This window comes from Anabrus simplex, chromosome 6, assembly GCF_040414725.1.
Source record: "Anabrus simplex isolate iqAnaSimp1 chromosome 6, ASM4041472v1, whole genome shotgun sequence".
In the NCBI taxonomy this organism is placed as follows: domain Eukaryota; kingdom Metazoa; phylum Arthropoda; class Insecta; order Orthoptera; family Tettigoniidae; genus Anabrus; species Anabrus simplex.
Window position 1 is genome coordinate 208624733 of NC_090270.1, and position 16597 is coordinate 208641329.

The 16597-nt window shown below is 35.7% G+C and overlaps 1 protein-coding gene across 1 annotated transcript in view; it reads left to right on the plus strand.

Annotated features, from left to right (window-relative positions):
- shot (dystonin-like protein short stop) overlaps nt 1-16597 on the plus strand; it is a 695338-nt gene that overhangs the window by 392413 nt on the left and 286328 nt on the right. Inside the window, exons 8-11 of the mRNA XM_067150176.2 lie at nt 1260-1423; nt 5647-5762; nt 14452-14555; nt 14827-15042. Of these exons, the coding sequence (XP_067006277.2) occupies nt 1260-1423; nt 5647-5762; nt 14452-14555; nt 14827-15042 (600 nt within the window). The remainder of the gene's footprint in view (nt 1-1259; nt 1424-5646; nt 5763-14451; nt 14556-14826; nt 15043-16597) is intronic.

Consider the following 16597-nt stretch of genomic DNA (forward strand, 5'->3'; position numbering starts at 1 on the left):
TAAAAGGAAATACTGTAGTTAGTGCGACGTAAAACTATTAACATTGAATTATTATTTTTCTTATTAACTAATCTGTAAACACAAAGTTTAAACAGTTAGAAGATCAGTTATGTAAGTACACTTACATTCTAATTGTTTACATGTCGGTTATTGGTTTTCGTGTCTAATATAGACAGTGTATACAAAAAGAGGTTTCAACCGAAAATAAAGTAAGTTAGTTCAATTCACTGCGAATAATCAAAGGAACGTACTTCCGAGAAATAGTACGAGATTGAGGACGTTATGGCGATTTCGTATCCCACTGTTTACGTCTGTCTTTATAGATTACATAGTCAACGTCGACTTCACGCGTAGGCACTGATTGAAATACCGTATGCACGATCCGTCTGGTACCATGATTTTGACTTCTAGGAACTCTTTTAATGTTCCTAAGGGTGATCATGGATCACCGATCTGATTGTAACGTCATTAAAGTCACTGTTGCCAGGTTTCTCATTTTTATCTTTATTGCCCTACCTCCTTTTGTCAACTTTTGCTCTCTGTCGACCCCAGCGAGGTAAGGTAGCCAACGGTGGAGGGAATAATTTGTTTTCGTGCCTACGTCTCGGGGTTTTTAAAACCCAGAATCTTCATTTTGCGAGGAATCTAATCTTGTGCCTTTAAAGCATGAGACTGAAGATGCGATTATACCATAAATACGTTTGATGTTCCATGACAATATTATTCAGAAAATAGTTCCACGACCTGTTGACAAGGTTGTCCACTTTGAGGCACCAATGATATTCTTTCGCTTTAAACCTGGCTGAGAATGCTTTGCAATTATCATTGGTACGAGGTCTGTCAGCTAAATCTTGTCTGATGTTTAAGTACCCATTTGTTGTCAATTCGTTCTCCATGGTGATATAATCGGCCATCATTCTCCCTTTCAACTGGGTTTTGGGACTGGCACAGAAAGGAGCAGTTCAAACTTCTTGACAGGGATTAATTCTTTCTATAATTCATTTCTAGGTTTCTGGGAAAGACAGAGATGTATTTTATAGTTTTGAAATTTTCTTTGTCTTTTGCTTGGAGGGAGCAGAATCTTATTACCATTATGCCTTTCTCTCCGTATAGTTTTTCATATTTTCTTGTACAATTGTGTTAGTTATTAAGGCAAGCTGTTAATATAGTTTACTGGTATGTTTTACTGTTATTTATTAAGATTAATGAGGCACTAAATGACTTTTCTCTTGCGACTAACGTCTTATATCTGATTCCAGATCTCGGACATCGTTGTGGGGCAGGAGCCTAACATCTCGGCTCGCGATGCTCTCTTACGCTGGGCCCGTCGATCCACTGCGAAGTATCCTGGTGTCCGTGTGTCCGACTTCACCTCCTCATGGCGTGATGGCATGGCCTTCAATGCTCTTATCCACAGGAACAGGTATGCTTTTCAATTATCAGCTGGTGTAACATCCCCAAGAGATGACCATATTTTCCCTGCTCTTGGAGATGAAATTATTCTGAGATACTGTATGTACTTTTTGTGTCAAGTGCGAGTAAAGTGAGTGTGATATTCACTACGTTAGGTGCTAGTTTTGTGCATTTCTGTGGAATCGAATCCCGTTGCTGTTGAACAGTAATTGGAGACGTATCACATTTAGTGGCACGTTAAAATTCCGTTTTTCTTTGCAAATGTCTACACTGTGTATCTTGAGACAAATAATAATCGCAAGTGTTATATGACGTCACCACGGAAGTTTGAGACAGTTCGCACCAAAGTGTACTGAGTATACAGTAGTCGAGGAAGTCAGTGGGGATTTTCAGTAGGTAACAGAATGTACTTTCTATCCTAAATTGATAAAAATATTCCCATTCTGATTACTCGTTGTGTGATTCAGAGGCTTGAATGTGGATCTTTCGCTTCCATTACCCTGTTTGAAAATGTCTGTGTATAGCTTCTGTGCTGGATAACGTGGAGGCGTGACAGGTTCTTTCTCGGACACCCCGTGTTTAGGTTGCTATTTCCGTTCCAGCAATATTTCGCACACAAACATGATTCTGTATTTTGGACTTCATCCTCCGACTCGCTTCTTGATTGAAACTTGTTTACCTGAGTGAGGTGGCTCTGGGGTACGGATCGTAAAAGCTGTAAGCTTTTATTCGGGAGATGATGGGTTTGAAACCCACCGTCGGCATTCTTGAAGGTTAATTTCAATGTTTTTCAATTTTCACGCTAGGCAGATACCGAGTTTTGTGCCTTAATAAAGACTACAGTCACTGCCTTTCTAATTCTATCCCTTTCCCATCTCAGCATCGCCAGGGACCTTTCCTATCTGTGTTATTGTTACAACACTTAGAAAAAACTAAGAAAAACAAAAAAAGAAGGAAGGAAAAGAAAGAAAGAAAAGTGGAAGAATATATTTCCCAAGGAAGTAGTTCATAAATACTGATGTAAACTTAAAACTTTGTCACACAAAGGTACAGAAGAAAATAGTCCCAGATTTTGGAGTGTCCTTTCCTCACATTTGCACCTTTCAAGGACACTGATCGAAGACATATCAAATCTTGATCGGGATAACTTCTTATAAAATATATACCGTTATAGCTCCATGGTGTAGGGGGAGTATCATGCCTGCCTCTTTCCAGCCAGTTCAGGGATTTTCATTCTGGTCATAGGGTTGGAACCATGTTCACTCATCCTTCTAGTAAAAACTGGGGGGTGGTGCTGCTTGATATGAGAGGCAGCGACCTGGTTACGAAAGCCAAGCAAAACAGCTAAAGATGTCGTGCTGACCTCGTGAAACTTCAAAATCTACAGGCCATCTTGCTGGAAAACAGTCACCTTAGCAAGCCAAGGCCCAAAATGGGGTGTAAGTGCCACAGCTTATTTTATCATATCAAAGGGAAACAATAAATAATATTATGTACAGAAAATATGCGTTATGAGTTGTTCTGCTGAGTCATAAGTTCATAGATGGGTGTTGATACAGCATTGCCGTGCACCTTACCCTGTGCATTATTATTATTATTATTATTATTATTATTATTATTATTATTATTATTATTATTATTATTATTATTATTATGAGGAATGAGTTAGCTGGAGAATTTACTAATGTCCAATAACGGACCAACTACATTGGTATTACTGGTACTGGCCTACGACTAACATCTTCTGTGTCTCAAAATCATCTCCAAAGCCTGGAAATGACACTTCGTGGCACATTCAAGGATACGGCGACTTTGATCTGTGCCTGGCCTGCTTCCAGGCGGCTGAGTATTCTACCCTGCAAAACGGGGTCCAAATGGCGTCGTCGTGCCATTATGTTGTCACGTTCACCACGAGGCTACACTCCGTGCACTATAACAGGGAAAACATGAATGAGGGAATATGGGGAGCAGGCACTGGCTGTGTTTACCTTGTGGTTACGCTGCTAGTCAAAGCAGGGAACACTCCTTTCCTATATAGAGCGAACACGTAAGGTTGGTAGGTGCATATGTCGTGCGATTTGCGGTCTATTTCCTGTTGCTGTGCTTACTCATAACTTATGCTAAAAAAAAATCAATGGAACTAGTTTCGACCTAAAGCATGAGGTCATCCTCAGTCATTACATTAAATCAAAATTGGCAAATTTTATTTAAAACTCAGAAAAAAATCTAAAATACGTAATGGAACAAAACACTTTATAAGTTATTAAATCTTCGATATCAGCAGTAAAGATTTAAACAGTGACACCAGTGTTCGTCAGTATATAATGATGTTTTTTGTGAACATAATATTTTATCAGGTTGGGTGGTGTTTTGTGAATTTGTAGACAGAATACAACCATTCATAGTCTTGATTGCAGTAACATACATTAAGTGTTTACAGACTGTGATGTTTTACAATCTTATAAGGATGGCTGTGGGGGACTTCTATAAGCACCTAAACTGTTGAGTACAGTGGCCCAGTAGATGGTTGTATGCAGTTGTCTATGTGGATCAATTGTTATTAACCAGAATAAAAAGTGATTTTCTACTTCAAGATTGCAGGATTAAATTTAGAGCACAGCTGGCTGGTTAACAATTATCAGTGTTTACATATGAGTGACCCTCTATAATAGATTTCCTGGCAAGATAAAAATTGCAGTGCAAAATTCTGGTACTCCAGAAGCTCTGCAGACCAATAGTAGTTTTAGAGATTTTAAATATATACAGTATTTACATTTTATTGCCTTTATTGGACCACTTTAGTCAATTATATTTAAAAAATTAATTTTGCTGTCAGTCCAGTGCTCCTTCATTCTCACAGATCATAACTTTCTTTCTTCACTGATGAAGATGAAATAGCTACTCTAAGAACATTCAAAAAGCTCAGGTTACAAAATAATAATCACTATCACTGAGTGGCAGAAGTCTTCAATATTAATAATTTAATTCTCTCTTGCACAAGTTCTTTAATATGACAGTAAATTTGTCATGAGGCCGATATATCCAAACACCTTCAAATATCACTATTGGGGATATGAAGAAAAGGGTGTGATGGTAATTATTTGGGCACATTGCCATATGAACATAATGGATGTACAGAAAGAAGATCGTGTCTGACAATAATGGAATTTGTAACTGGTAGGTTCTTTTGGCTGTCAAAACTAATGTATGAAACTACCTGAAAAAGAAAAGTAGACTAGTAACGAGTGAAGAAGTACTGTTGGAGCACTTCATTAACGTAAGCCCCAAATTTCAAGTATTTAGGATTTAAACAATTTAAACAAATCTTTAGATATAAATATTTTCGAGTATGATTTGATAGAATCTGATAATATTTCAAGAACAAAACATGACATTTTATTTGAAATAAGTAGTTTGCTTTTCAGGTATCTGTTATCATAAGTTTTCTTTTTCATATAGTTTGTACATTTTATTTATTTGTAAATTAGTTTCAACAGACTGAAAAACCTAAGTCATACAATATAAATTTAATAATGATCCATATTGACAAGTATCTGATGTTTAATGGGACAAGAATGGCTCCACCTATTCAGCACACACTTATTAATGACAATATAGCAATATTTTCATTAAAAAATAATCAGCTATATTCTCATATTTTTTTAAAATCAATGGGACTAGTTTCGACTTAAAGCATGAGGCCATCCTCAGCCAAAACATTAAACCAAAATTGGCAAAAAGTTAGGAAGTGAGAAGGAGGGCACTTTTTTTATTCCATGTATTTTATGTGGCTTTTTCCTTGGTCACTTTTTCTAGTAGAGTTTTTTGTTTAATGTATACTGTTAAGTGGCCTTAGTGTTGCTGTGTGCTGGCAGTTATTATACAGTATATATTTAAAAATAAGCACATAAAAATAAGTCCTGCAGGACAGAATTATTATTATTATTATTATTATTATTATTATTATTATTATTATTATTATTATTATTATTATTATTATTTTCCAGACTTTTGTCATTCAGTGATAGTCGTCATTATTTTGTATTTTGAGCTTTTTGAATGTGCTTAGAATAGCCATTTCATATTGTAATATATAAATGCATTGAAAATAAGTTGTATTTGAATTTAAACATTCATAATATATGGAAAGAGTGGTTGATAAAGCAGAATATTGGCTTAAATACTAGTGAGAATTTGCAACACTCCAGACTGTTCTTGTGGCTTGTTTTACAGACCTGACCTTATTGACTGGCGCTCTCTTCGAACACGTATGGTGCGAGAACGATTGGAAACTGCATTCAATGTTGCTGAGAGGGAGTACGGTGTGACTCGGCTTCTTGATCCTGAAGGTAAGAAGAAAGGCTTATTTTATAATATGTTTAGGATATGTTGATGTAGCAGGCTTCTTGGACCAGCTTAGATCATCTGATATAACAAACAGTGATTTAATGGAGAAACAAAAGTAATTCTTAATTATCCAATCTGAACTGAACCTGGAAGATTAATTAATTACATAAAAACTCATTAAAATCTTTACATGGTCCCTACTCCTTACAACTTAAAAAATCATGAAAGCTTCTATGTGGTCACTGCTTACTTCCTAAGAGTAAACACTGCACAGTAGCTTTTAGAGTTTTTACTTTTAACACTAGATCAGCGGAAGGGGTCAAAATGACACCCACCTTCAGTATTTCTTTAATAATGTGTGCACTCTTATATTGTTTCTTTTCACATATCGTAACATTTCATAGTTTTTTGTCTTATTTACGTTGATGGATCACACCCAACAAAATATTTACATTTTCATAGATTTTTGATTATGGCATACCTTGGACAGCGGAAGGGGTCATTTTGACACCTGTACAATTCCTTATTACAATTCAGGAGTTTACATTGCCAGCCAACAGTATATACTCGGCCTGGATTATTAGTACTGTTAAGCTTTTTCTGCCAGATGAGTGTTCCAGTTAGCGGTATTATTTTATTAATCTCATCATTTAAAAAATTTTCTTCTTACAGATATTTGTTATGATTGTCTTTCTACTAAAGAGGTGTCTCATAAGCTAGAAAATTCCTTTGTCGAATCTCAGAGTGAACTATGCGATTCAGATGGCTTTTTTTTTTTTTTTTGCGAGAGACATCCGAGAGTAGTGAGGATGATAGTAATGGGACAGAGTAAGAACTATCAGCAAGAGAAGTTTAAAGTGCTAATATGCCTCCTAACTCGCCTCATATGTCTCAATCTCAGTTAGTTGTTTCATCAATGAAGATATTCGGTCGAGACGAAACCGATAGGGAGTTCTTGTATTCAAACTCAATAAACATCTTGCGACAGTCTGGTAACACACAATGCTTCTTGACAGTGTACCAAGGGAAGAAGAACAAGAACATCTTTCTTCTTAGCACACGGTGCGCTCAAGTAACAATGAACACAGAACAGACGAAAAAGCCAGAAACTGTTAATACAACGTCACAAATCTAGGGGTAGATGTAGTCGACCAAATGTCTCGTAAATACATCACCAAGAGAGGTGGCCAAGGCATATCTTTTACAATATCCTAGACCTAACAGCCATCAATGCTTTGGTCATTTATAAGCAAGTAACGGCTAGGAAGATAAAGCGGAAGAAGTTCATCCTCCATCTGACAAGTGAACTAACAATACAGAATGACGACGATGACGACGGACCATGTACATCAAAAAGCAGAAGTAGTGCCAAGTTGGTCTGTGTAAAGGCATCAAGTCTATCGAGGCATGCAGCAAGTGCCTCAAAGCAATGTGCGGAAAGTGTGCATGAAAAGTGGAAGTAGTGTGTGAAAAATATGTTGGTTGTTTTTCAGTTTCAGTGAAAACTCCTTAGAGAAACAGAAACAGGATGCAGTTGTTTGTGATTATGCTTGTATCCGTCAGAAATAAAGGTCTGTACACTAAAGTCAGGTCTTTGTGTGTAAAATAAATTTGTGGAAACACAGTAGAAGAAAATACATCTCTTATTGAGTTATAATTTGAAAATTTTCAAGCATTTCTTATGATGGGTCAAAATGACCCCTTACCACTGTTCTAGGAATGTAAGATTCTCAGCTGTTCTAGTATTAAATGAAACGAATAGTACATATATGATTTTTATTACATTAGTTATTCAGACATTGTTAGTAAATAACAACAACGGCAACAACACGACCACCACCATAGTTTTCATAATAATCCTCATCATCATCAGAGAAAAGGCCATATAAAAGACTAGTGAAGAAACCGGGTATGCTATAGAGCAGTTACGTGAGATAACATCAAAGAAGGCCTCCAAATATCGCATGGGGCCAGTGACCTAGATGTAAATAATAATGTTACTTGCTTTACGTCCCACAAATGACTTTTATGGTTTTCGGAAACGCCGAGGTGCCGGAATTTAGTCCCGCAGGAGTTCTTTATGTGCCAGTAAATCTACCGACACGCAGCTGACGTATTTGAGCACCTTCAAATACCACCGGACTGAGCCAGGATCGGACCTGCCAAGCTGGGGTCAGAAGGCCAGTGCCTCAACCATCTGAGCCACTCAGCCCGGCAGACCTAGATGTTAGGCCCCTTTAAACAACAATCATCATCATCATCATCATCATCAAATATCGTATGAAAAAATTGATTGTATGCAAAATGTACATCAGAATACCAGGAGAGTCCCACTACAGACGAAATATGGGATAATATCATGTGTGTCTTCCTTCAGATATCTCGGAGAAGTCGTACTACTACCTGGACTGAATAGTAAAGCCAATTTAGAAAGAGCCACCAAATTCCAGAAAGCGTATAGTTAACATGGAATTTTTACAGTAAAAGAGTGATATTGCGTAATGCAAAATTTCGTCATTACAGGACAGTTATTTTGCTGGAAGCATTATATGCATCCGAAACTACATCTCTAGGAGGCCACTCTAAAATTCATGAAATGGAGAGCTAGAATGAAAAATCCTTAGGAAAATATATGGTCCTACTCATGTAAATGGCATATGGATTAGAAGTACAGACCTGTATACAGCAACGGATAAGTTTACTGATGCCATACATAGGAGACGCTTGAACTTCTATGGTCACATCTGTACAATGGACAGTAATAGATTGGATGAAAAACCATTAACTATAATTAATTTGAAAATGGTCAAGATCAACTGGTTGGAAGAAACTAAGCAAGTTTACAGGAAATAAACACCAAAGATGCTACCACATAAAAAAAAAAAAAAAAAAAATAAATAAAAAAAAAAAAAAAAAATCAAGCCTTTTGAATTCTGGTTGCAAATCACAGATTTGTAGAAAAAAGACTAGAGAGACCACTGGAAAGCAGTGGACAGAAGAACAGAAAAAAAACCACCATAGCGAATTCATGAAGTGATTTCGGGAGGAAAAAAGAAGGGGAAGCCATCAGACCAAGCTAACAAGTTCAAACGTGCTCTTAAAATTGGGCATAAAGAAGGAAGGAAGGAAGGAAGAAACAAAGAAAGAAAGTAAAATAAGTTATGTTGGAGAGTTTATGGACCTGCTGTGTGGTCTACCAAATCAAGAACTTTCAGAATGTCTATGTAGCAGATATTCAGCTTTGATTTAGCTGCAATATCATGTGATGTAAAACTATACAGAGTTGCCAGGTTTGTTTGTTAGACAAGAGCTACTTGGTAAGAAATCATGCTGATTGGTTGAGATGTAGGGTGAGGTGAATGCGAGGAGACAGATGCATAATTTCTGCAAAGATAAAGGGTAGTGTTGCTCTTAATTTATTTCTTGAAATAAAACTTTAATTGTTAAATTTTCATAATGAAGTAATTATGGTAATTAATATTATATTTCATATGTAAGCAGAAACAAAAAAAAAATTAAGTGAGCATGAAGACAACTTCAAAAATTGTACTACAGATGAACTGATAGTTTCACCATTGCTGGATGAGGTTCTTTCTTACCTTCCTGTATTTCCAAAGACATCAAAACATCAAACTTATCCTACATTATTCATCACTGCTGGGGATGTTCTTGAAATTAGACAGTTATTTGTTCAAGTGAGTCTTTTCAACAGTTGCAAAGAAGTAGGGTACCTTCCCCCAAGAGGCTGAAGCTTGGCGACGAGAATTTTAAAGAATATGTATTTTGTACGTAATGGAAAATTGTTTGAAATGCTGGTAGTCATTAAAATAAAAACTGCGGGGAAAATTATTTTGAAAGTACCAAGGTATCATGTTTGTCACTTAGTGATAGCTGCTTAAAGGCTCTATGCAAAAAAAAAAAAAAACAACAACAACAGAATGAATGAATCTTTTTATTTGCAAACTTCAGGAGGCTGTCATTCCGGTTTGATGCAGAAAAAAGTGTCTGTGATTTCTCTGAAGACAGATGTTCCGTGAATTATTATAATTTTACTGAATACTTGTTGAAAAAGTAATTAATATTTACAATGTAGTCAATATTTCTCAGGTAACTGTAATTCAGCCCAGTTACTTTTCTTTTTTTTTACCTTTCCCATCACTGATTATGTTATGAAACCTTTTATGATCTTCTGTTGTATAATACTTGATTTTTAAATTGCCTGAACTTGTTCAGTCTTCCAGACAGTTAGCAGCCTACATGGTCAGGGCCAAGGTCAACCACTCTCACTTGTATACATCATCTTAAGCTCTATACATGCAGTCTGGTATTTGTTGAAATAATAATCTTAGCAAGTTTTGTTGTTTCTTTACCACCTAGTATTTTCCAGTAGAGAGTTAAGTCCTAGTTCTCTCTAGGACAAGAACAAGCAGACAGATTTGTGTCCCTGAAATAATATTTGAAACATCCTTGAAGTACTGTACCATTGCAAATTAGAGTTATTTCAAAAGGTAGGAGGGATTGGCTTATTGCTTGGTTGGGGGAAAAAAAAAGTCTTATGCTTATCCCAAACAATCAATTATTGTACTTGTCAATTCCTTTCAATAAATGATGGTTAAAGTACTTTTATATATCACATACTTTTTTTTTTTTTTTTTTTGCAGGAAGAGTAACATATTTTCCTGTTTAGAAAATTCATTTTTTGAACTTTTACTTACAACTTTACTGTAATTATAGTTTATAAGGCAGACAATGTATGTAAATGAAGTTGTGCATCAAGACAAACGTAGACCCCCAACCTCCGAGTTAGAGGAATTAACCAGATGCAGCTAGAATCTCTAGGCTGACCAGAAATCAAACGTCAGGACCCTCTGAATTGTGAAAGCCACCATGCTGACTGAGCAGCCAAGGAGCTATACTGTTGTATCATAAGATACTGTGTTGTATTATAGTGACATACACTAACTACTCCCTTGTTGTACTATGTAGAATAAGTAAGACACAAACAACATATTACAATATCATTAAAAAAGAACATGTTTCTTTACTATTTATAAATTATTTGTTTTGTCACTGCTTCACCCATTCTTCAAGTATTCAACCAAGTTTCTGCTTTAAAAATCCAATTGCCAATTTCCTATTTGGACTTCTATGAATGTTCTTGGTTTAAGCTATGCAAACATTACACTTTCTTTAATGTAGCAGTCCATATTTGTGGGAAGTAAACAAACAAACATACCAATTAACCATATGTTCCTTGCCATAATATTGACCTCCATAATGGATATAAGATTTGTACAGGCTAGTGATCTTTTCTCCACTGTTGCAAGACAAATGGTTAAGTAGTTCATCAAAGCATAACTTACCGCATATGGTAATCGAAGCCATTTGTTTGCCATGGTTAGATAGGCAAGAGATGCAAATTAATGGTTTATGCTTGCTTCCTTTGCAGGGAACATTGCACTTCTTACTGTTCTGTGAAATCTCAATGATGCTGGTCATTCATTCATTCATTCATTCATTCATTCACTCATTCATTCATTCATTTATTTAGCTTCTTCTAGGTGGCAGAGTTTGAGCACCTGGCCCTGTCTTACACTCAACCATATTTTCAATGCTTTTCTGCATATATATTAACTTACGATTTAGCAGAGTTGCATTCTCACATGTATAAAATAATATACTGTACATTAACCAATATGAAATCTCTCTCTCTGGTTTCAATTACACTGATACACAGGAAAAAGTTGTATTATACTGCTTACAGAGAAATGAAATTCGACTGACCTGAGTGTGAAGAAAAACTAGGTTTCACCCATAAAAAAAAAGAAACAAAAAAATTTAACATTTTACCTTACACAATAATAAAAAAAAAGACCTAGTGAACAGACCAAAACTGCTTCTGAATGTTAAAAGAAATACTTTAATTTGGAAAGTGTGCAAAAAAAAAAAAAAATATATATATATATTTTTTTTTTTTGAAGAATAAAAACAGCATATATCTAACATATTTTTTGCTGAATGCACCATATGCCATTATGCATCTCTGACTATTTGGAAAAAAGATGACTTCATCAAAATTCAGGCCTTACTTGTAAGATACAATATTTGGTATCTATTCTGATGTATGATTTCATAGTCTGGACTTTCACAGAGCATAGGATTAGAACAATTGGAATGAGGTTCCTGAGTAGTATTACTGTGGGTATCAGATGAGGCAGGATATGAAAGGAAGAGGTAAAAAATAGAATGGATGTTAGTATATTACAAGACAAGAAGGATGAAATAGTGCATAAAAGAATCAAGCCTGTGATGAAAATTCATGAGGAAAGGGTACCAAAGCAACCATTTAAGGAAACTGTAAGAGGGAAGATAAACAGAGGCTGGTCGAGATTAAATGGACAGACTGTGGGAATGTGGATTAAAGGTAGGGGAGCAAGCTCATTTGTAGTATTGAGGAGAATTTGGGCACGAGTGAAAAGTAACGACCTTACCCAAGTGCAGCTGAGTGGTGGTGATGATGATGATGATGATGATGATGATGATGATAATTGTCTGGCTTCAGTTACCGTGTTCAGATACAGTATTTCAATTTGACACCATCTGGCTGTCTGCTTGTCAATTTCAACATTCTGTTTTACTCTAGGCCTATTACATGCATGGCACACCGAGTAAACCGAAACTCTCTTGGGCGTCTATGGCTGAGATTTAATGAATTTTGTCAGGTAAACACCAAATGTGTCACCAGAAATCTTTTACATGCTGATATTGTACAACATGGAGTGTCTAATGGACTTTTTTCACCCTTCCAAAATCTGACTACCTCTGCCAAGTTTGAACCCACTATGTTTGCAGCCGGAGGCTGATAATGTACCACTGATCCACTGAATGAATGAATGAATGAATGTGGTAGATTATATCATGTTCATTAGCAGAGGTAATAAAGAGCGTGAGAGTGATTGTGTTACAAAGTGAAGAGTATTTTCTTCGAAGGCGTTTGTAAGAGTATAGCATACTGACTGTAATAATTGGAGAATATTAAAAATAAAAGGATAAAATTGCAAATGAGCAGAAAGTCTGTTTGGATGGCGGTTTTATGAATTACAGTTGATGAGGATAGATTACTCAGAAGACTAATGTACTCAGCCATGGACAGCAAGAGAAAAAGACAGAAATCATGATTTGACATTATACATAATTATTTGAATTTAAACGTTTAAGGCAGCTCTGAAACCATTAACATTTATGTTATTATTATTATTATTATTATTATTATTATTATTGTTATTATTATTGTTATTATTATTGTTGTTATTATTATTATTATTATTATTATTGTTATTATATTTTATCATGGTATCTATTAAAAAGAGGGGCTGCCTGGCCGGGGCAGTAAAGGCGTGCTCGGCTCGCCCGGAAGGACATGAGTTTGAATCTCCGGCAGGAAGTCGTAAAATTTAAGAAACGAGATTTCCACTTCCGGAGGTGCATATGGCCATGAGGTTCACTCAGCCTACACCACAAATGAGTACCAGGTTAATTTCTGGGGGCAAAGGGGGCCGGGCGTAGAGCTAACCCCTCTACCCCATCACATGCCGGGGTTAACAATGGTGGAAGCCTTTACCTTTCACTCTTCCAAGGGCCTTCATGACCTGTACGGAGGTGACAAAACACAAAACACCTATTAACAAGCATATTTTAAGCACATGGCTAGTCTTTGTAAACACGATGACATGGTTTTTATTGGTCATAATATGCATATATTACTATATTTTATCATTACAGTAGGTCATATTTGATCAAGTAAATGGTTTAAAATCTTATTTTTGGTCACGCTATAATAATTCAGCTGTTTTTCAAATATTATTGACATGTACTGTGCTGATGATATTTTGTTGTTAAAGGAAGTTGCAAGGTTTGACAAGCTGTAAGATGTCAAAATAGTAAAGGGCAAAAAAAAAATGTTAAGGATATTGCCACTTTGTAGCTAGTCAGTCAGGATGATTTATGCATACAGTGTATTGAGTACAAGAGATTGTTACTTTCAAAATATTTGTAGTACAAAGAATGGGGAAAATTATTGCAGGACTTCATATTGGGCAATCTACTGTCCATTGTCAAGTGTAGCTGTCCAAAGTTGCTAATGCTAAAATTTGAACCACGGACTTCAAAGTTCAACACATGCACTCTGATGACTGTTTTTTGTAATTGTTATCTGGACAGTTCCTTTTACTAAATTCATACAGGAATAAATTAGATTTTTCTTCCTTTTTAACTAGGAGCATAGAGATTAGGCTTATTTTTAACTTCAGAATTTTTATGTCTTGGTTTACTACTCACTCATAAGCCCAGTGGGTTGGTGGATAATGCATGAGTAGGTCATAGAAATAAAATAACTTTTCTTAGGCAAATTTGTGTCTGTTACTTTCTGTCTGATTGGTAAGTTGAGGTTATGATTGATATTTATTATTTTAACTTTAAATTTTCTCTGGTCTCTGTATCCTTCGAGAAGATTGTATATTGAGTGATGATAAATGCAGTCAAATAGAAAGACTTATATGAAGTAAAAATATATTATTTTGCGATGTTTATTGATATAAGGTAGTGTGCCAAATATAGATATATGAAGTCAAGAATTTGTAATATTTTGTAATGCTTTATGTAACTTCAACATTGTTTACATTTATGTTTCAGATGTTGATACCCCTGAACCGGACGAGAAGTCAATCATAACGTATATCTCCTCTCTGTATGATGTGTTCCCTGAACCACCACCAATCCACCCATTGTATGATCCTGTAAGTAGTCATATCATTGTTCTGTTGAAATACTTGCAAATGAATGGTTAAAATCTTGCCAATAATTTTATGTTGACATTTTGGGTTTAATTTGTAAAATATAGCCTTTGATACATAGCAGTACATAACTTCGTGTCTGTTTTCCTTTAATTTTCTGTTTGGTTATTTTCTGTTTACTCAGTTAGCCATTACTAATCTTTTTAATGCATATTTAAGAGATATTATATAAAACAGTTACTGGATTTTGGTCCTTGTTTGATGAATATAACAGGAATCGCAGCAGCGCACAGCTGAGTACCGTGAACTGGCCACTACCCTGCACATGTGGATCCGAGAAAAACTGTCCATTATGAGGGACCGTACGTTCCCCAACACACTTATCGAGATGAAGAAACTGGCTGCCGAATCGAATCGCTTCCGATCCGACGAGATTCCTCCCCGTCAGCGTGACAAGCAACGTCTTTCTCTTATTTATAGGGAGCTTGAGGTGAGTGAAATCCACATATATGTACATCCTATGAGGCACTTTTATTTCACTTGCCCTAGTGTTCACCATTTCATTGTATGGTAATGCCTTTATGGTCCTGGTTTGAGTAGACTTGCATAGCCATATTCCAAATTATATACAGCTTCACTCTTTATTCCTTTTGGTATTCATACCATTGATTTGGCTTTGTGCACTATGTATAAAATAAAATCTTTCTTTTTGTGCTGTATGTTATACAGTATGTGTTTTACTCTTCACAATGGAAATGGCAAGTAAGACTCATTCATTAGCCAAATAAAGTACATATTGAAGATTTTCTTAAACTTCTCTGATAGAATATTGCTAGATTCTTTTAAATGGTAAATGGGATTTATCTCTGAAATGACAGCAGGTTTAACTTATATGATGGGATTTGTGGCTGTAGATGACATTGGTAACTTGAGGTTATGATTGATGTTTATTATTTTACCTTTAAATTTTCTCTAGTCTCTGTATCCTTCTTGGTTAATCAAAGTAAAATATCAAAACCGTGAAAATCCTCTCGTCATATTTGTAGTTTAGGAGTTTGGTGATTATTTTGGTTAATATTGTAGTTCAGGAGTTTGGTGATTATTTTGGTTAATATTAACTAACTCGCATTGAAAAAAATAGGTTCAATTTTCATTAAATCTATACTGTACATATTTATCTACCATTCTGTGCAGGAAACTCATTTGGATTGAGGAAGTCAGAGATGTTATACTTAACTGTAAAACTGATGAATGTTGCATCAAAGTTATTCCCACTTCCTGAGGTGATAACACCACTGTCTTCGTTGCAAATCTATAAAAAGTTTCTACAATGTATGGATCAATTTTTATAGTTTTTGTTTGTAGATAACAAGCTTTATTTCTGTGGGTAATTTGGTTGTCTTGGTTGACTATGCCATGTGCTCTTGCTTTGTGAACCAGGCATTATTCTTATTTCTAACTTGTATATATTTTCCAAATCAGTATAGGAATGTGCATATATATATCTTGAAAATCAGTACACTTATTTTTTCATTGGTTTTTTTAAGTTGAAATTTGGGTTTTTAAATTTGCTGGGTTAATATTCTGAGTAAAATATTAAAAACATTAAAATATATATTAAAAGATATTTTTCATGTCTTAAAAATTAGCGTGTGCTTGCAACATAGTAAAAAATGCCTGTTAATTCTGGGAAAATGTTGATCACTTCTATGGTCAGCATACTGGCCTTTGGTTCAGAGGGTCCTGAGTTCGATTCCCAGCTGGGTTGGGGATTTTAATCGCTTCTGATTAATTCTTCTGGCTTGGGGACTGGGTGTACGTGTCTGTCCCAACACACTCCTCTTCATATTCAGACAACATACCACACTACCAACCACCACAGAAACACGCAACAGTGATTACATCTCTCGATATATGGTTGGCGTCAGGAAGGGCACCCGGCCGTAAAACTGGGCCAAATCTACATGTACACCACAGTTCGCACCCGCAACCCCACAGGTGTGAAAAAAAGTGGTAGGAAAAGAAAGAAAGAAAGAAAGAAAGAA